The sequence below is a fragment of the Sitophilus oryzae genome, unplaced genomic scaffold, assembly GCF_002938485.1.
Source record: "Sitophilus oryzae breed Bouriz unplaced genomic scaffold, Soryzae_2.0 scaffold_1494_pilon_pilon, whole genome shotgun sequence".
NCBI classification, from domain to species: Eukaryota; Metazoa; Arthropoda; class Insecta; order Coleoptera; family Curculionidae; genus Sitophilus; species Sitophilus oryzae.
Window position 1 is genome coordinate 4,827,852 of NW_022146163.1, and position 22,139 is coordinate 4,849,990.

General features: G+C 32.3%; 1 protein-coding gene across 2 annotated transcripts; it reads right to left on the reverse strand.

The window, feature by feature from the left end:
* Positions 1-2,230: 2,230 nt before the first annotated feature.
* Positions 2,231-21,232, reverse strand: LOC115877553 (CDK5 and ABL1 enzyme substrate 1). 2 transcript variants are annotated; one of them, XM_030893791.1, is made up of 7 exons: positions 20,555-21,232; positions 19,869-20,168; positions 19,424-19,547; positions 16,054-16,178; positions 13,877-13,912; positions 10,371-10,658; positions 2,231-2,701 (listed from the first exon to the last, which is right to left on the reverse strand). In XM_030893791.1, the coding sequence occupies exons 1-7, from the start codon at positions 20,926-20,928 to the stop codon at positions 2,356-2,358; spliced, it is 1,593 nt and encodes a 530-aa protein (XP_030749651.1). In that variant the 5' UTR covers positions 20,929-21,232; the 3' UTR covers positions 2,231-2,355. The 2 variants fall into 2 exon arrangements, with proteins under 2 accessions (XP_030749651.1, XP_030749652.1); XM_030893792.1 differs by lacking the exon at positions 13,877-13,912.
* Positions 21,233-22,139: the final 907 nt, after the last annotated feature.

Sequence of the window (22,139 nt, forward strand, 5' to 3'; positions counted from 1 at the left end):
GAATGTTATACATATATCTTCTTCCTTAATTTCTTTAAAAACATGTACTATATGTATTTTTGCATAAAAATTGGATATTACAAGTCTAATGTAATAACTTTACAAGTTATCTACGTCATTATGATTATAACTACTGTGCAAAACACCTAAAATGTACAGGATGACAGAGTGTTCTGAAAAAGTTCAATATCAAATTTTCACTACAGACTATGTGATCAGTGGGAGTGGGAACTTTAATATGTACAGCATATACAGGGTGTTTCAAAATGACAGTGGCCTTAAAGTTTTATTTTTTCTAAACATTTACCTAGTAGTTTTTGAAATAGCATCATTTTTATACTAAATTTTCAACACTAAAACTCAAAATTATAAAACTGAAAATTATTGAAGTTTTTTAATTGGAAATACTGTTACAAAATACTTTAGCTATACAGAAGTGGCGCTAAGTGTCGGCTCCTTTGAAGTTTGTATCCCAAACAGAAAACATAGTTTATAAAGAAGCTTTACTCATTCGAAAAAGTAGTTTTTTGTGCCTCCCATAAAATGTTTCCTACAAGTAAAAAACTATTTTTTTACATTACGTCTTTTTACACGTTCGTCCCTGTTATTAACCATTGCCTGATCAAAATATGACAAGGTTAGGTAGGTATCTGTGTTACTGTGTAATATCATTAAAAATAAATTTTCAAAATTAATTTTAATTAAAGATAATTAAAGATAATACTTAAATATGCTCATTTGTAATATACAGGGTGAGTAAAAAATCAAACTCTTGATGAATTTTTCTCAATTATTTTAAATGAGCAGCTTGTGATATATTTTAAATGTACTCTTATGAAGATTTAATTTTTTTTTATAAAATAAGTTGATTCATAATGAAAGGTATTTATTTTTCCATAGTGGAGAAAAAAATCATATAGATTATATTCACCTCATTAGTCTTGGGTCGAGATTTCCGTATGTAAGAAGAGCACAATGAGTTTATAATGTACTGAAAAAAGAGAGAATAGTAAACATGTTGCCAAACGTATGAAATAAACCGAGAAACTGTGCACATTGCTAAGAGACGTGGAAGGGGATATAGCAGATTGGTCTCAGTCGACCGGTCGACCCATCAGTACCTCTGTCAGTACTTAAAGTTCTAGGGAAAGGTGTACGTTATGCGTTCAGCTTCGCGATTTATTTATGTCTCGTGATAATTTGTTTGTTTATTTATTAACGAGTCGTTTTAATTTTCCCTATAGCTTGAAAATTTTAAGTGCAAGTTAGAAACACTTGCATTTTTGGTAAAAATAAGTGGAATTGACTTGGTGTTCGACAGTGGTCGCGCTATTAGAACTCTATTAGAACGCTATTAGAATTTAAAAATCTATATCTCGAAATCTATTAGAAATAATTGATTGTAGTTTTTTCAAAAACTTTCTTAACATTTCTGCTATATTTTCTTCCAGGACAGTATGTGAAAATCTTTATAAATAAAAAAGTTACACGATTGCTGAAAATTGTTATGCACCAAAAGTAAATGGATGGGTTGTTTAAAATTTTTGAATGGAAAAAAACAACCTTATCGAATTTTTATTATTTAAACATATTGTAAAAGATCCGATCTTCAAAATAAAAAAAAACGTTTTAATATCTAAAGTGGTTCTTAAGTTGTAGCGTGTTACATATATGTGTTTGTGTTGTTAAAGTTGAGTTTTTAAATTATTGCGATTACGGACGTTTTCTCGTTATAAAAAAATGGATACCCTGACGATATCGTTATAATTCCATTTCAGATGCTCAGAAACATATCTAATGACTTTATCTAGTTATCTTTTCGAAAAAAAAGTCTTTTAAAAATTAGCGGTTTACGATTGTTATTTTACTTTACTTGATAGGGAAAGGCGTACCGGTAACGCCGCAACAGCACACCGTCGCATTTCTCTCACTCCAACTTAATAAGATCCCTATGTGATTTACTTCCACACATGTAAATACCGACCCAAAAGTGACAGTTGCCAGCACGGTATACAGCAATGTAACATGTTAGCATGTAGTAAGATTTGAGAAAATAAAACTATAACTACTATAACAAATAAATAATTCTGCCATATTTCGAAAATGGTACTTGGTATAGATCATGAATTTCTGGTAATTTTATAGATAATCGATTATAGAGTAATGTTAGCATGCCATTTAAATATTCAAAAATTTAGTGTAAAATAACTGATGATGAGCTTTTTCCGAACAGTGGGCCATCGTGTAGTAAGTAACTTGGGTACTGTGTAAAAAATATAAATTTCAAAATATTATTTTTTTGCTAAAAGGAATCGGAAAATTCAAGCAAGATACATTGGCAGACTGAGGCATAGGTCATGAATCGTATAGTAAACGCTGATAGTGGGGATACACCTCGTATGTGGGTACGTGTAGTCCAAACTCCAAGGCCACCAGTACCGCGAACTCGCACGCTATCAACTCCTTCCGTCCAACTCTGAACGTCGTCTCCGTTTTCTCTATGAGTAAACGGAGCGTGTCCCCTTTGATGTCGTTCAACTTGGCCGATAATATAAGACTAGCTCCGGCGCACAATTTTCGGTTGGGTTTGTTGATTAGTCCTCGTAGAATGAGCTTTTCGAAGTAAACGTACGCCTGCGCCACTGTTAGCAGGTCGATGGAACAATCGTGCTTGGCAATTTTCTTCATTTCGCGCTTGATGCTGAAAAAAATAAAGTTAATTATTATTTGATACTGTTACGAAAGTTCCTTCCTATGTTAATAGTACCTATGTAATTCTTGGTTTGGTTTAGTTTAGTTAGTTAATACTGTTTAGTTTAATTTTTTAACAAATCGTTCAGAAGCATTAAATAAAAAAAACTAATATAATTATTCTAAAAGTGCTCGGAACAATAATTGGTGAAAATTAAAAAAAAAAATTAAAAAGTAAATATTTTGATATCTTCAGAGGCTCTAACTTAAACTATAATTTATTATTGAAGCTAATAAAACTTCTTAGATGAGTTCAACTACGGTAGCGAGCATACTTTTACGCACCGGTTTTGCTAGTGGGGACATATCTTGGGCTATTTCGGCTATAACGAAATTTTTTTAAGGTACATAATTATAATTTTAGGAGATATTCATAAAAAAATTAAGCACTAGTTGATTAAAAAAAAGAGTATACCATTAAAATTGCAAATTATATTTTATCCTCTCATAGTATATGTCTATTTAATTTTTTGATTATGTAACAAGCACGTTGTTTCGTCGAACTGCTTGAATCCATTTTTGCTTTAGATCAAATCGGTGTGAGAAACTATGAAGCTATAATGTGTTGTTTTCGAAGAGTTCAATATCGGGGAAAGTTGAGTTATTGAATGTTATTGCTCCCAACAACGCCCTAATTAAGCTCTCCTATGCGCGTTAACATTTTTTTGGCAATTTTATTAATATTTGAAATTGTCACAATACCACACGACGCACAGTGATGCCGAAAACGCGAAAAGTGGCAAAAAATAATTTCTCAACTTACTACTACATTTTTTTATAATTATTTTTGTTAAATGTGGTTTTCTAAGTGTATAAGTGATGTTTTGAATTCAGAAAATTGAATTATGTATACAGAGTGTACTTAAATTGGTTGTAAAAAATAAAAGATGGGTTGTAAAAAATTTAATTATATTATTTTGTCTTTAATAGCATATTAATTTAATACTCTATTCTTTGTAAAGTTTAAAAAATCAAAAAAAAGTTTGTGTAAACACATAAATAAATATACAGGGTTTTATTTTCAGCCCCTTACAATAGAATTAGCATTTCGTTTTTAATATAATTAATCCTTTTTCCGGAACTAGTTACCAATAAGTATTACTTAAATTCAAGATATTGACATTCATATCCACGAGAAAAAAAAAAGAAAAAAAATAAACTAAATACATCTGTATATTTTATGTAGTTAGCTATGTAACAGGGGGAAATTTTGAGGGTCGGTTTGATGAAGTAAAAGGCGATAGTTTAAGTTCCTCGTGTATTTCTCTCTCTCTTTTGTAACTCTTTGCTATAATGGCTAGAAAATTATATAAATGATTTGCTGATCTTAAATATTATGGATAAATCTTACCTAGCACCAAGTTAATTCATATAAAATATAATAACTAATAAGATGTATGGTGAAATTTTAAACCACAGGCTGCCGCCGTTATTTGCAAAAGTTAAGAATAAATGTAGAAATAAATTTACTTAAATCGAAGATATTTTTTATCCGCATACCAGATTTATTTAATAAAATGGGTATAAGCGGCGACATCTACAAGACGGGTGTTTGAACGCATTGAATGTTAATAAGGTTTACTACATTTACACTAAAATATTCCCATGTAGTTCCGCAATTTAACAACAAATAATCAGTAACCTAATATATTTTGTTTCATCTGCCTCCCTGTGAACTGAGAGATCGAAGAACACACGAGGTTCACATAATTTATAAATTTAATAAATAGTATCAATATATATGCTATAACTATATAGCTCACACAATTTATGGCGGGTGATATGTATGGAGTTGCAGCACGTTCAATTATACCCAGATTTTCCATTTCCGTGACAGTTTTATTGACGGCTTCTCGATAAACTACGGGTATCGGATATGATTTAATAAAAAATGGATCGGTATTATGAAGTTTAATTTGATGATTATAATTTTTTACACGACCCGGTATATTTGAAAAAATCGATTCATATTCGCTAATCAATTCTTTAAACATATGTTTCTCATTAAAACTTAAATTTGTATTTTTTGTGACATTCTGTATATCAGTTGACTGCACAACTGCATTTGCTGTAACAAAACTCTCGTATTTTGATAAACTGCGCAAATTTAACGATTCTCTACCATTATATTCGTGAGAATAAATTTTTTCTGATAAAGCAATTTCTTCATCGCCTACCGAACAAAATATTTTATTTATATTTATATTTAAATCGATACGTACTTTGTATTTTCGTAAAAAATCAATTCCTAAAATAATTGAATAAACAAGATCGGGTATGACAAAAAATTCCTGGTAAAAAATATTATTTTCACACGAAAAACAAATTAAAGTTTGTAATTGTATTTTTCTTTGATTTTATTTAAACGCCCCTATAACTCTTATACCAGAACACGAAAAAGATGGAATGTCACTTTTAATTTTATCAGAAAAAGAGTTCCAAACGTCTTCAGAGACTGCGGAGATTTCACTTCCAGTGTCAATTAAAGCGGGAAAAGAATAACCATACAATTGCGTTTCGATAATCGGCGATCTATAATTAACAATTTCGTGCTTAAAGCTACACTCATCTTTAAGTAATTCATCTCTAACGTTATTATTAAAACTAAAAGCCCCTTTTAAAACGTTTTCCACAGCCGGGCTCGTCTGTGGAAAGCAATCTAGTTTTCCGAATTTTCCTCACATTCAACATTATCCACAGTTTGCATACTAGATAAGTTTTTTGTCTGATTTTGTCCCGACATCTGTTGTGATTGTGATCCATGTCTAGAATTATTTTGTTTATGAAAATATTTTTTTTCCGGTCTTGTTGAATGTGAAAAAGAATCTGTCGTACTAGCACTAAAATAATATTCGGCCTGTCTAAGACGCTGAAGGGCATCTTGAAATGTAACTCCGCCGATTAACGTACAAGAAATACTTGGTGGAAAATGTCGCGCAATAATTTGAATTAAGTGCGGGGGCGGATAGGCAGGTTCTAAATGTTTAGCCAAAACTACATAGGAGTTAAAATATTCTGTAAATGTAGCGCTGCCATTTATAGGGTAAATATGCGAATCTAATTTAAGTCTAATCTTAAGTTGCTGAGATTGACTCCAATATTGAGCTAAGAATTGATTTTTAAAATCTTGAAAATTAGTGAAAGTTGATAAGAAAGCGTTCATCCATATTTTTGCGTTTCCTCTAAAGAATAAATTAGTTATACTATCTACTAAAAACTGATCTACAGAAACATTTTGTGACTTATACATGGTTTCTATTTGATTTAAAAAATCTACAGGGTGTATATCCCCTTTATCATCAAAAATAGGAACGTCAGCGTTCGGTTTAAAAGTACAAATATTTTGAAAATGGCCCTGATTAGAATTAATATTATTATTATTTATATTTGACTTATGTACTTCATTAATAACACTAGAAATTATCGTTTTTAAATCTTCTTGCTGCATGGAACAAGTAGTCGGATTACAAAATGGCGGTGGCATGAAATTTGCCGCTGGCATATGAACTGCCGGTGGCGGTACAAACATAAAGTTGCCTCACTGATCCCCTTCGTTATTATTGCCTCTTATAAACGATCCAGATAATACAGAATTTGGAAAGATCCTACCTTGTATCGTTGGACTTGTGTTCGGTACCGTCGTGGCTGTCGTAGTTGGTACCGGCCCCTGAGGCGTTGTGAGCGATGTTGTTATGTGATCAGAAAGAGATTGTCGACCTCGTAGATCCAAAAGTCGACTCTGGGTCTCACCACGAAGGTCGTAGTTGTGAGTCCTTGGGGTGGCACCGTTATTCATCTCAGATAAATACACGTAGTCAGTAGTTCTTCTATTGTCTATATAATACTTCACCAGCCTCTAGTTGGGCGCCAAGATGTAACAGGGGGAAATTTTGAGGGTCGGTTTGATGAAGTAAAAGGCGATAGTTTAAGTTCCTCGTGTATTTCTCTCTCTCTTTTGTAACTCTTTGCTATAATGGCTAGAAAATTATATAAATGATTTGCTGATCTTAAATATTATGGATAAATCTTACCTAGCACCAAGTTAATTCATACAAAATATAATAACTAATAAGATGTATGGTGAAATTTTAAACCACAGGCTGCCGCCGTTATTTGCAAAAGTTAAGAATAAATGTAGAAATAAATTTACTTAAATCGAAGATATTTTTTATCCGCATACCAGATTTATTTAATAAAATGGGTATAAGCGGCGACATCTACAAGACGGGTGTTTGAACGCATTGAATGTTAATAAGGTTTACTACATTTACACTAAAATATTCCCATGTAGTTCCTCAATTTAACAACAAATAATCAGTAACCTAATATATTTTGTTTCAGCTATTAACGAAAGTAACACCAAAACATCTAAAAGATTGAGCGCTCTTTTCGCATTAGATGTAAGCAGTTGTTCACTTACAACCATTTAATTTTAGTTATATTTTTAAATGTTCTATAATTTAGAAATATCTGTAATTACCTGTGGTAAAAATATTATCCTTAGATTATAATTAGAACTTAGATACAAGAATTTAATACACAAGAAAAAGAAACTAAAAATTATCCTAAAGCTTCTAGATAAGATGGATAATATATTTAAGATGGATTTAGCAAATGGATAAAAAAATCGAATAATTTAATCTATAATAAGTTTTGGAGCCTCAGGATGCTGTTCTGTTTTACTTGACAGAACAAGTCTTGGTGATATAAAATATAATATTAAATATTAAGTATATATTAAATATAATGTCATATAAGCACAAAACGAATAAAAACTTAGGCTTAATAGGGAAAAGCTAGTTAAAATTACACATTAAAAATTATTTTTAAATTTGAATACTTTGTATATCGAAAATTAAATTGAATAAGAGAAAATATATTACAGTTTTCTTACTAAAATTAATTAAAACTAACCAACAACAATATTTTACAGCATCTAAGAAACACCCAGTAATATACTATCATACATAATTTATTTTGGAAAACTAAATCATGGTTTTCAGGAGAGTTAGGCAACCTAAAGGGTATTTGTGGGCTAATGTTGGTCATGAAACTTTGTAGTTATGAAGAAAAAAGGCTAATAATTGTAACCTACTTAATATTTTTTTGGAGCAATTTGGAGCATTTTGTATTAGCTTACATAAAATGTGATTTTAGATTAAGCAGTTCTTAATTACATCAAGGTCTTTTATTGATTTTTTTTATGGTACCAGGAAAGTTAAAACTAGAATTACCATGAGGAAAAACATTTGAAAGCATTGTACTTTCTCAGAGTACCTTCAGTTTTTAGCTAATTTATCACCAACGTTAAACGCACTAATTTTATTTAATCAAAATTTAATCAAATTATTTTAGCTTCAGCTAATAATCCTATAAGCTCGAACATTTCTTATCAGGGATTAATAATAGGCCCGTTTTTATTCAAAAATGTTCACGATTCTGAAAATATGGACTATTAGGAACTATACAAGTGAAATTATAATTAAAAAAAATACTTTTGATATTTTGATTTTCTGCCACTATTGGGAACTTCTGCATCACTGTGCGACGCCTAGTTTTTCAACAGCTACACTAGCAAAAAAACTAAAATACTTAAATATTATGACTAAACCACGATTTCAATATTATTTTAATGCGATCAACATGACGGCGGCGTGAAATATGTACTGATAATTTCTGATTTCTGCCGTCGAAGCGCTGCGGTCGGAATTTGTTGAAATCAACTGAAATGCATCAAGCCTATAAATTATGTGTCCAACTATATGGAAAATAAATTCGTAAAGACCCAAGGAATCCGTAACAATAGTCTTTTTCTGGAATTCTCAATAATGTCATTGTTATTTCAGTGGCGTGAAGTGCAAATCAACGCAGGGTAGGCAAAAAATGGCAAAATAATAAAATAAGAATAGCATAAAAGTTACATAGTACAAATTATGTAATAAAAATAATTATTTTTTGCTCTAAATTGGGTAAAAACAGGTACATAAATCAGGATTGATTGACGCATTCAATTATTTTCGATCACTTCCTGTTTCACCGGAAATTAGTACAACTTTTGATTTTTAAACGGTATCCTCGGAATTTTTTTACTTTATTTGATAGAAAATGGCATCCTGAATAGAATGACGTATGATGTGTCAACTTTTGACATTTTCAGTTAAAAAAATAATATTTTAAATTTCAATCTACAGTACCACGGCCGTAAATGCAACGACAGTTGGACTCAAAATACCAAGTATGTGGTACCAAATTATTTGTAAAAAATGCTTTTTCCAAATATAAGCCACCTTCGTTTGATTGGGTTAAAAATATCAGTTATGATTAAAAATACGATTTGGGCATCTTTTAACTGGCGAGGAAAATCACTAAAAACATTAGATGATGAAATCTATTTTTTCAAAGCTACTTGGTTAAAAATTAATGGTTTTAACTAGAGATGAAACGGATATCCGGCAACTATCCGGTATCCGGCCTAAATTTACTATCCGGCCGGATACCGAATAGTAACTCAATATCCGGCCGGATACCGGATATTCAAAAAGTAACATAAATAACAAGAAATAATGTACTTACAGTTTAAACTGCTTTGATTTAAAACTGAAAATAACAAAAAATTCAAAAAAAACTACAAATATTTATTATTCACTTTAATGAAAAATACAAAAATGAAAACTTCATATAGTGACATAAATAATATAATTAGTAATAAATGAAAAAAAAACAAAAATACACAGATTCTTAAAATTTACTATCTTGTTCTTTTTCTTTTATTCAAAGGGAATTTTAGAAAATTAATAGTCAAAATTAATAAGTGGCAAATTATGGTGAATAAAAGTTAAATTTTCAGCGTTTGTCGGTAATAGGCGATTTCGCTTGTTTTCGTAAACCAAACTAGCTTCCGAAAACAAGCTCTTATTAAAAACTGCTGCAAGGAGCTGAAAGGTCTATTTTCGCATATTTCGTCAAATTGGGTCTAGTGGTTTGCGTTATCTGACCACCAACTGTAAGGGTCCCGGCTGTGATCAATTCGAACAGTTTTCAAGTAGTAGTCGATCACGCTTGCAATTGGGTTTTTCTCTTGATAGTAACATTGTCTATTATTTTCATCTGCGATTTTACTGAAACAATCGCGATGGCCGGATATTCGGCCATCCGGCCTCTCAACTTACCGAATATCCGGTATTGGGTATCCGACCAAACAACTATCCGTTTCATCACTAGTTTTAACACAGCTATGGCACTCTAAATTGAAATTTAAAATCTATTTTTTTTAATTGAAAATGTCAAAAGTTGATATATGATATGTCATTCTATTCAGAATGTCATTTTCTATCAAATAAATTAAAATACAAAAGGTAAAAATCAAAATACCGAGGGTAACATTTAAAAATAAAAAAACTGTAGTCATTTTCGGTGATACAGGAAGTGACAGAAACTAATTGAATAAGTCATCAATCCCAATTTATGTCATATACTAACATACCGAATTTCGTTTTCTTATCTGAAAAAATAGAAAAGTTATAGAGGTGAGCCACTATTGAAAAACACCCGGTATACTATTAATATAAAATACATTAAATCGATGTCTACTAATAGTTATCCAAATTTCTTTCACATACCTTCTTAATTTACTTAGTGTGAGTTGAATGTGAGGAAATTTCGCCTTAAACTTGTCATTTATTTCCTTCTTCAAATCCGACGGTTTCACATAGTCAATGACCGATGTCATGTACGAAGCAAAGGTGAGCAACGTTCGATGTTTTCCAGCTATCAATTCCGGATCGTCTAAAAGGTGCGGGTGGTACGCAAGAGCACCGCCGCTCAAAGTTTCCTCTTTCATATCGGGCGGCGATTGAGAAAGAACATGGGCAGAAGCTTTTTGGGCTCCTTGGTCATAGGAGAAGCACCTAGAATGGAAATTAATTCTTTTAATTAAAATATAATATAAAAAGAAAGTTTTCAAACCACGTCAAGACCAAAACCTAAATTAATAACGACTCATACCAGTGTGCACTTATGATCAAGCATGTCTAATATACCTATATCTGTTCTTTACTGTTCTGCTATTTTGTACATAACTTTGACAATTAATATTTTTGGTAGGTAATCTAATCTAGAGATAAATAAAGGAACTTTTCACTTGAAAGTATGTTACGTGTAGTAAACCCAAATACGTTTAATTTAAAATATACGGCTGCCTCCCCATAAGAGCAATGAGAGAATTTATGTCCCAGAATTGAAGGACAGAAGATCAAGTTTGTTGGATTGAGGAGCTTGTTTAGAAGGTGGATCTACCACACAAGGATAGACTTATATAGGAAATACATTGAAATTCTATAGCCATCCTTCAACATCGGGACAGGAATTTAAGCGGTACCCTCCGTATATTTTATTTAAACGTATTTGAGTAAACCAATCAAAATTATGAAGTTCAGTAAAGCCTGGTTGACACGGTCAAAGTGTACTGGACCAAGTCTAGGGAAGGGTGTACAGGGTGGGTCAAATTCGACGCTTTTAAATGGATCTTTTTCTATAGGAGATAGACGAAAACTAATATCGGTGTCTGGAGCTCAATTTTCATCAAAAACATGATGGTGAAAACCGCACATCAATATCTGTTACCGTTTCGGAGTTTTACGTAGAATTTAATGGTTTAAGTATAATTTTTTTAAAATTAATAATTTAAGAGTTATCAACAGAAAAAATGATTTTTTATTTGGGACATCCTCTATATTTTTAATTAACTGTAAAGAATTTAAAATTACCTTTCCAAAAATATAGCACACTTGATATTTTGTTATAATCGCCTTCGAAATACAGAATTTTTAAAAGTTCGCCACTTTTAACTAGTAGGCTTTGGACCCCTTATTGATGATATTCCCTTAATGGAACTCGAAAACATATTTTTCCAGCAAAACGACGCACAGCCTCTGAACGTTGAAGTTATCAGCAAATTTCTGCAGCCAATTTCAAGAATAATTGGATACCAAGATCTCCGCCTGACTTAGTGCCCATGGATCTAATCCTATGGATATATTTGCGGAAGAATAAAGGTTCCTTATTCTTCCGTATAATCTAGACAAGAATTAAAAATACTTAGCAGTTATAAGAGGGTATCTTTCACCCCCACTGAGTTTATGAATTCTGCGAGAAATTTTCAAAAACTACCGCGTCTTCCATAACAGAAGACTGTCCATATGTCGAACACCTGTAGCAAAATCTCATGTCTTGGTTTGCTATTTATTTTTATTGTTATAAGATATAGTTTAAATGTGTTGATGTGGGTTAAATATATTTTAAAATGTTATAAAATTCTGCATCTCTCATAGCAAATATTATTTTCGTTTTAATTGATGCTCACAGCTAGAATTTTTTTGCATTACAGCCGGTGCCGTTCAAAGCCTACTTATTTAAAGCGGGCAAATATTTATATACTCTATATCTCGAAGAGGAATCGAGCAAAATATCAAGTGTGTTATATTTTTGGAAAGGTAATTTTAAATTTTTTTTAATAAATTAAAAATATACAGGGTGTCCCATATAAAAAATAAAATTTTCTGTTGATAATTCTTAAATTATTAATTTTAAAAAAATTATACTTAAACCATTAAATTCTACGTAAAAAGGTGCTTTGGAAATGTTTTCATAAAAATACAACATTTTCCATAACAAAAAAGTTACAGCGATTTGTTAAAAACGCATATTTTTGAAAAACACCCCGTAACTCCGAAACGGTAACAGATATTGATATGCGGTTCTCACCATCATGTTTTTGACAAAAATTGAGCTCCAGACACCGATATTAGTTTTTGTCTATCTCCTATAGAAAAGGGTGTTTCCATTTAAAAGCGTCGAATTTGACCCACCCTGTACATTATGCGTTCAACTTCAGGATTTAATTACGTATCGTGATACTTTATCTGGGGCCAAATCGAGCACAACTGTACCAACCTTTTCTCGAAGGTATTAGCGGCACTTTTCACCACCCTGTAACTTCGTTGTGGATAAAGTAAGAATATTAATTTTCACTACACATTATTTATTTATCTATTAACGAATCGTTAATTGTAAATTTTTAAGTGCAAGTTAGAAACACTTGCACTTTTGGTAAAAATAAGCGGAATTGAGTCGGTGTTCGATAGTGGTCGCGCTATTAGAACTCAAATGAAACTGAATTCAAAAATCGATATCTCGAAATCCATTAGAAATAATTGTTTTTTAGAAAATTTTTCTTAATATTTCTACTATATGTATTTTCTTCACAGACAATATGTGAAAATCTTTTTAAATAAAAAAGTTACACGATTGCTGAAAATTACTATGCACTAAAAGTAAATGGATGGGTTTTTTAAAAAATTTTGAATGGGAAAAAAGAAACAATCCTATCGAATTTTTCTTATTTAAACATCTTGTAAAAGATCCGAACTTCAAAATAAAAAAAGAAACTTCATTTCACGAGATAAAGATAGGAACTTTTTTACTTACTTTTATCTGCAGAATATGGTACCAAAGTTTTCCGGATACAATTCGGACCACCGTGTATATTATTATACTTATGTATGTCGGGTGGGTTCCAAAAGTGGCACACCTCTATAACTTTTTTATTTTTTCACATAAACAAAAAAGAGATTTGGTACGTTAGTATATGACATAAATTAGGACGTCAATCAATCCTAATTTATGTCATATACTAACATACCAAATCTCGTTTTTTATCTGAAAAAATAAAAAAGTTATAGGGGTGAGTCACTTTTGAGGCGCACCCGGTATTAGTAAAAATATTACTAAAATGTTCTTTACAAATATTAATATTTACAACTACATCTTATGAAATACACTATATGCCAATCTAATAATCATCAAAGTTATGCAACAGCTAAAACACTGTATATCTCACTATGGAATTTATTACCATTTTTTTCTCTGTTTTTTAATTAACTTATTAAAAATATACAATATATCACCAACACCTGACAGTTTGGACAATGTAATATAAACATCCTTTAGATTATAATATCCAGTGTTGTTTGTTATCTATATTAGTACTACATGACTATCACAATTAGTATATTTTCAATTATCTAAACAATACCAATTTTTCCAAAAACCAATAATGTTTATTTACCATTTATGATCTGGCTGCCAAGTTATTACCTTTGTCCTGTAAAGTAAAAATAGATTTGACAATTTTCACAGGTACACGTTTAATAAATCTAATTCTCTAATTTTCTGTGCTCGTTTAATGGTTTGTGTGTATATCTTATTACATACGGTCCTGGACACTTTATCTCTGTGGTCTGTATTTTAATGCATGCGACAGAGATGACCGGTTGACAGATAGAGAGACAAAATAAAGAGCAGCATACAGTGTTGCCGGATTTTACGTGTGTAGGCAGGGAATAGGGATATGTGTGGATAGGTAATAAACTTCGCATTTATCTCTCTTCGACTTACAAGATCGCCATAGCGATTCACTACTAGACATGTAGGTAAACGCCGACCCAAGACATTTCTCTTATCAACCCGGTTTTACTATATTACTATATTTGCCTAAAATAATGTTACGTTTTTCGTCGGTTCCGTGTGGATAGGAAGTCACAATTTATTTAAACACAATTTATTTAACACTAATTAACAAAAACAATAACGATAAAAGACTTAAAGAATTATTTACAAACGATTTACAACTATTTATCTAGAAAGAATTTTGAACTTCCCACGTCAACTGTACTCGTCTTATTTATATCTGCCCTCTTTAGGCCCCAGCCGCCGGCTTTTATACCCACAGCTAAAGATTTCTAGAATAGTCCATAGATCGTTAGATGCACAGAGAAGGTTTCGATTGTTCTCGTATCTCGTATGCACTACTCAATTCCAGTGGAACTCGATTTTTCTCGAACGTCCGAATGAATCATTACGGTGTCTATTCTTTAATATGCGATGTTAAGGTCATCTGAGGGCGGGACATATAGTTAGGTTAGGTCGAGTCCACACGGGTCCGCAACAATAAATTAGAAAAAAAAGTAACTATTTTAAAAACTTTTATATATGTCACTGTATATGTCCGAAAAGATTTTACCGCATTTCGAGTTGGTTAGCGTGGTTATTTGGAGGGTGTTATTCATTGGTAAATCCTAGGTTTAGCGCGTTTATCCTAGGTTTTACCGCATTTCGGATATTTACCGTAACATATATACTACACAGAAATGAGGATAATATATCTAAGCTAAATATAATTTATTAGAGGTGTAGTAAAATGATAAACTAACTATGAAAAATAAAGTTCCAACCCTAGATGTAACATTTTTTATAAACGCCTACTTCTGCAGTTTGAAATTTTGATGCAAAATCCGGCAATTGCTGTCCTCCATTCGCAAAGTTCAAGTTCCAGAGTTTTACGCCCTGGGCTACTCGAGAACGGTTTTGAAAGGAGCTGTGCGCGATAGCATGGTGCCTCCATATGGCGCGGAACAGTTCCGAACTTTATGACTCAATTGAATGGAGTGAGAGTATGGCGTTCTTGAACAGTTCAGAGCTGCACAACTGCGTGAATGGAGGACAGTAAATATCGCATAGATGAAATGTATCAAGCTAACTTTTATCTCTTTTTAATACATATGATTTTTTATTAAGCTGTTTACATCACTGTCTTACACGTTAAAATCCAGACCACGCTTTTAAGATGACCCGATCGGTATATTTCCATATATAAAGCAATATGATATATGTATGTATGGAAATCAATGACTAAAGAATGGACATGTAACGCCCATATACGGACTGCAGCAGAATTTGTGATGATGAAATGAGTCATCAGCGACAATTTTAGCGATTTTTAATAGTTTGTGTGTAGTGAACTTTGTATAAGTTTTATTACAATGGTAATTACTTGTTCAGCCCCTTTCAAGTGTAAAAGCCGCAGCGATAAGAAAGAGCCAGGCGTTACGTTTCATAGGTAAATAAACTCCACCTTTTTAGCGTTTTTTTAATGAATTTGATAATTATTTTTCTGATATTATATGTACTTGATATGTGCTATACGTCATACTAGTTTTGTACCTTTTGTTAACATTTTAATACGTTTTTTTCGTAATTAATTAGTATGAACCACCGCATACACCATAGGCGTAGTCAAAACATTTATCAAAAATATAAATATCTTTTCAAGCGGCTATGTTAAGAAAAATACGTACCACGGCCGTGTTTGTTAGTATGGTAACAATTTGGTCGCAGGTGTTACTTGTCCTTGTATTCTTTAGTCATTGTTGGTAATAAATATATTAATTCAGATACATGACATACCTAGCGACCACATGTCTTTGTTTTCTTGATAAATGTGATTGATCAGTTGGATCATCTATGGTGTTATTTCTCTTTGTAGGTCCTTCTCTGTGAGTTGGTGTCAATAAAAATCCATAAGAAACTTCCTAAAGTTAAATTATTAATATTAACAATTTAGTTTATACAATATGATCGAAAAAAAAAACGGGATCGCTGACATTCATGTTCCCTTTTTTTTTCGATCATACGGTATAATGTACAACACAATTTGCGCGACTTTAATAATATTAGTTTAAAGACATACAGTGAGGTCAGGAATTTAGCAACAAATGGACATTTATTTCTTTAAGCATGAGCACCCAATTACAAAGGTAAATTAAAGTCTGTACCGCCCCATTTTTTCATGATATTTTGAGGACGTTTCGTGTACTATGACACCCTATCATCAATGGCGAAAAAATCGTTAGATTTAATGGGTCTTTAGAGCGTCGTAAATCGGGCTCTATGTGAGCTAAGGGGCTGAAGCTCGGAATGTAGAGTTTCAGCCAATACGAATCCCCATCATCAATGAATAAAATCAAAAATAGTCCGATTTAAATGAAATTTGGTATGTCGGTAGACTGGACCAAGGCCAACTAGACCATGTACGACGCGTGTCACTGTGACAGTTAGTTTTGACGTAAAAAATGTCAAAAGTTGATGTCCGATAGCCATCAAATTTAGTGGGTAGGCAAGGAGTAGACTGAGCGAGAGTGCACACGGTCCCACCCTGCAAAGTTGGATACGTCGTTTCGTTTACATCTGCATTAAGGCGGGCGGCCACTGCGAGCGAAACTAAACTAAGCCAAGCGAAGATAAGATTTGTAATTAAATTATCTATTAAAATTCTATGATAGCAGAGATACAATACGAAAACGCAGCTAACTTAGCTGACTACTAAGGAAAAATCGTTCCCAGTGGCCGATGAAACTTATTTTCGTTTAGTTACCGTTTCTTTTTATTTTCTTGGCTTAGTTTAGTTTCGCTCGCAGTGGCCGCCTGCCTTTAGATTGCGACTAAGAATTTGATATTGAACGGGCCACAGGATGACGCCCTCGACGTTTCGAACTGATGCCTCTAAATGGACGAAATCATCAGGATTTTTCTTAATTTTAAGTCGATTGGAACCAAACTCGGCAAGTGGATAGAAGTACCCGAATGGAGTCCTCAGACAGACAGAAGAAAGTAAGAAGAAGTTTCACTTCAAATATGCGCAAATAGTGCACACACAATTTTTTGTAGTCAAAATCTTCCCTCACTCGTTTGAAATACTTTAGGATAAGGACCACTACCGTATGATAAAAACGGCGTCAAATTGGCTAGAAAATTACGCGATAGATAATGCTTCTTATACGAGCCCTAACAACTAAACGTTCGGACAAACAAAAATTTATTGAAAACCTTTATTTTCATAAACTGAATTATTAAATTTAAGAACTACATTAAAAATATATTAAAATGTAACATTTCTAATGAGTATTTAAATAGTTTAGTCTCTATAAACATTAAAATAAACTGTAGGTGAATAAATAAACAAAAATATTGCATAATAAAGTGACAACTAAATGTTCAGACATTTTAATTAATTACTGTTTTATTATGGCGTTTTATAGGTATGCGCTTTTACAACCATGGCAAGCCGTTCTGGCATTGTTTTTTTATTAATGATTGACATACGCCAGGGTAAAAATTTTGCCATAATTCACTTAATATCATCGTCAAATGGGCAACGGTTCGTTGAAGATCCTCATGCAATTTTTGTTTCGTTTTATGCCACGATGTCTCGATAAGATTAAGGTCCGGACTGTGCGAAGGCCATGAGAGGACCTTGATGTTATTGCCCCTAAACCATTTTTTAGTAGTTTTAGCCATATGGCATGCACCGCCATCCTGTTAAGGTATAAAATGCATGTCCTGATAAAGGTCCCTAGCACTTGGCACAATATTAGTTTTTTAAATTTCTTGATATTTTGACGCATTAATTGTGCCTTCTACCACTTCACACTTTCCTGGACCCATTGTGGACATACACCCTCAAATTATAATGCCTTTAGGAGATTTCACTGTCCTTTTGAAGCAATCTTTATCAAAAAACACTCTAGCGGTGTTCGATTATATTTATTATATCGATTTTAAGTTGGCTCATATGCACATGTAATCCGTGCACATCAATAGCATACAATCCGTAATTACAATTTGCGATTGGAATTATCAGCATTGGATTGGGAGATAACTAAATATTGCACCTTAACGTCATTTTTGTAGTTCGTGAAATCAGAAGTTCCAATCAGACGCTAATAATTCCAATTGCAAACTGCAAGTGAAAGGATTACATTGCACGCATGCATGAGTCTCATGAAAGATTGCCTCAAAAGGACCGTGGAATTTCCTAACAGCATTATGCTTTTAGAGTGTATGTCCACAATGGGTCTAGCAAGGTATGAGGTGGTAGAAGGCACAATTAACGCGTTAAAATATCAAGAAATTTTGAAAAACACTCTTGTGCCAAGTGCGAGAGACCTTTACCAGGACATGAATTTTATATTTTAACAGGATGGCGGTGCATGCCAAACTACTAAGAAATGGTTTAGGGACTACTAAACTACTAAAAAATGGTTTAGAGACAATAACATCAAGGTCCTCTCATAACCTTGGCACAATCTTGACCTTAATGTTATCGAGACATCATTGCATAAAACGTAACAAAAATTGTGTGACGATCTCCGACGAACCGTTGCCCATTTGACGATGATATTAAGTGAATTATAGCAAAATTTTTACCCTGGCGTATGTCAATCCTTAATAGAAAATAATGCCAGACAGGCTTGCAGTGGTTGTAAAAGCTCATTCCGATGTAATGCCATATTAAAACAGTTATTTATTAAAGTGTCCGAACATTTAGTTGTCACTTTATTATGCAATGTTTTTGTTTATTTATTCGCCTACAGTTTATTTTGAGGTTTATAGAAACTAAACTATATATTTAAATACTTATTAAAAATGTTACATTTTAATATATTTTTAATATCGTTCTTAAATTTAATAATTCAGTTTATGAAAATAAAGGTTATCAATAAACTTTTGTTTGTCCGAACATTTAGTTGTTAGGGCTCGTATAATTTTACATAATAAAATGTACAAGAATAGATTTTCATTTCCAAGGCAATTCCGACGCCGTTTTTTTTAATTTTTGATCATAAAATTCATAAAAGAAATATTGTAAATACAAGAGAATTTTTATTTATACATGGTGGGAATTTTTTATTAATTGAAAATTAAATTTTCATAGTTAACAAATTAATTAGTCAATTATTTATTAGCTTTTAGTAGGTTAAAAATAAAAATTATAAACCTGGCCATCAGATGCTCTTTCTATACCAAGATAATCAAATGGATCCAGTGCATCTCCAACCGAAGACAGTGGTCTAGTTCCAGAGGTTGTCCTTTTACGCTTTTCTTCGCGTTTTTGACCTGACCTATTAAAAATATGTATATTTTCAATAAAACTAAATCAACAACAATTAGTTTTACTAACATGATAAATGACATTGTAAATAAATCTATTATTAATAACAATTTATATGCTTTTCTGTAAACTACTAAATATTATACAATTAATGCTGTTTTATCTTGATAATAATTATTGTAAATAACATTTACGTAAGGCTAAGAGATAATTATATATTTACATTATTAACAATATCCTAATAATTATAATAAACAAGACTGTGCAATTATGATATAGATTTTGTCAAACAAAAACTGATAAATTATATTAAACTAGGTATAATATTTACCTTGTTTTTGTATAAGGTATAAATGAACAAACCAGAAATGGTATGTGTTTGGCTGTTACCATAAAAATTCTTTCATCTCCAAACTTCATACCGTCTCGAGGTTTGACTATCTGAACCTTCTGTCGCGGTTCTTGTAGCAGTGCCGGTGAAGGAGTGTTACGCAGCTTTATGGGCTCTAAACTCTCTACGCTACTAGCGTAGGTTTGTTTTTCTAGCTCATTGCTAATGGAAGGTTGATATGGGGCCTTCTTTTTTAGTTTAGAAATCAGCTTACGATCCGAGTCACTACTGCTAGACAACCTAAATTATGAATAAAGCTTATATTTCTCATCTTTAAATGTGCAAAAAATTTAATCTAAACAACAGTCAATTTCAAAAACCACTCAATATAAAATGTGACTATGTTTTTTTGGAATGGGAATTTTATGGCAAATCTACTGTACTAAAAAATATAATATTAAACAATATAAAGCTTTAGTTTGAAAATATGTTTGATTGAAATTCTTAAAATTTGGGCAGCTGTTGCATACAAATTATATAAAAAAGATTACAGTGAAAATTACAAACCAGAAACCTAAAATCAAGTTTTTCTAGCTCTATTTTGTCTAGAATATTTTATATATATTACCTAAATTATAAATATGTATGGAATAAGTTATTAGACCTGGTATATTTTAGTAACCTACCTCTCTTTAGATACCTCCTCACTTTTAACTCTCAGAACATTCTCATCTAAATGTACTTTTAGTGGTGTAATAAAACTATCCGAATCTGAGTTTGCAGAATTGTCATCATTAGCGGTTTTAGCTATTTTCCTCTTGTTTTCTTTGTTGTCCACCGATACATTCTCTGTTTCACTGAAGCATTCATCGTTTCCATCGGATTCTTCAATAATGTAGTCATTATAAGGGTTATATATATTCTTGTTTATAGCTCCGTTTCTTGGCAAGCGCGCTAATTTGGTGTCCTTGTAGCTCCCGTCTAAAGATATATTGGATAAAAATGTTACCGCTGCTATACGGCGCCTTGATCGACTGCGTTTCAGTGATGCTGCTGCCATGAGACGTATTTTAAACCTATTTGTTTTGCTTTGCAGGTACTGATAACACTTAACAGATAAGATATCACTGACGATACATAGTTCTCAAATTACACTGTTTTTGAAAAGGTTTAGCACTGTTATAATAATCTGCGGGGTTGAGCAAAATGCATAATAACGAGTTGCACATTTTACACTTTGTAAAATCTACTTAAACAAAAAATATGCGAGGTAATGGAAATTATAAACCGAAAACCACTTATTAGATAAGATGTTCTCACACTCCAAAAATAAACTGGAATGACAGCGACAGCAATATTTGGATGTTAACTGTCAAATCTTTTGTTTTTCTTTTGTAATATGAACTTAGCAATGATTCTCTTCTTAAATGTATAGTAGTATTTTACGGCCTAAGCTACTTGTATCAGAGAAGAACACTCTGCTTGTATTATCTGATTATCCTGGTGTGTTGGTAGAGATATTCAACATTTTGTTGGGAGTTGGGAGCTTTGAAGAAGTCAATCGGAGTTTTCCTACAAGCGAATCTGTCTGAGTCCCATAACTTCCATACCCCAATTTGAGTTAACGTCTCCTTTTTGCTGCTAGGCCAAATCTGAACGAGGCTTTGTTTACGTAATATGCGAACCCCGGTTCTCAGCCATATAATGGCCCACCGACTTAGCGAGTATCTAACTCAGAATTCATCCGATCTCTTCCGGCCATTAAGACTTCCACTCAACTTTAATTTATTGACAAGACGAGAGAATATAAGAGTTATATTAGAAGCTGAATAGAAAATTAGCTTGTTGTTCTCCGTATTGTATGCAGAGGCGAATAAACCTTAGCAGTTTAGGCCAGTAAAATCGAAATAGAAGAAAAAAAGGAGATTGAGGCAGAGATATAGAGAAAATTTCTCCATATCTCTGAATGAAAGAAAAGAATTTTTAAAGAAAATAATTCCTTTAAAAATCCGCTACAGTAACGAATTTTTAACCCTTGTATAGGCGTTATAGCGGAATTTAAGCCCAATATTTGATGGGTAGTTTCTTTTTCTGTATATCGGTTTGATTTGGTTTGGTTTGGTAGGTCGCGTTCATCAGGACAAGTTGATCAGAGGGCGATGTGCCATCGATTGGTTGTCCTGCTGAACGCGCTTTTTAGCATCCCTTAGACCTATGCCTTAGACGAGTAACTCTCTTTCCTTGGGTGCGACTTTGTTCAAGTTAGCAACC

Bases quoted from the DNA above. Each gene is read 5' to 3' on its own strand.
- LOC115877553 (XM_030893791.1), bottom strand. From the start codon at position 20,928: ATGGCAGCAGCATCACTGAAACGCAGTCGATCAAGGCGCCGTATAGCA. The intron at 19,548-19,868 runs GTAAATATTATA...TATTTTTAATAG, and splicing joins ATACCTTATACAAAAACAAG to GTCAGGTCAAAAACGCGAAG. The intron at 16,179-19,423 runs GTTTATAATTTT...ATTTAACTTTAG, and splicing joins AAAGAGCATCTGATGGCCAG to GAAGTTTCTTATGGATTTTT.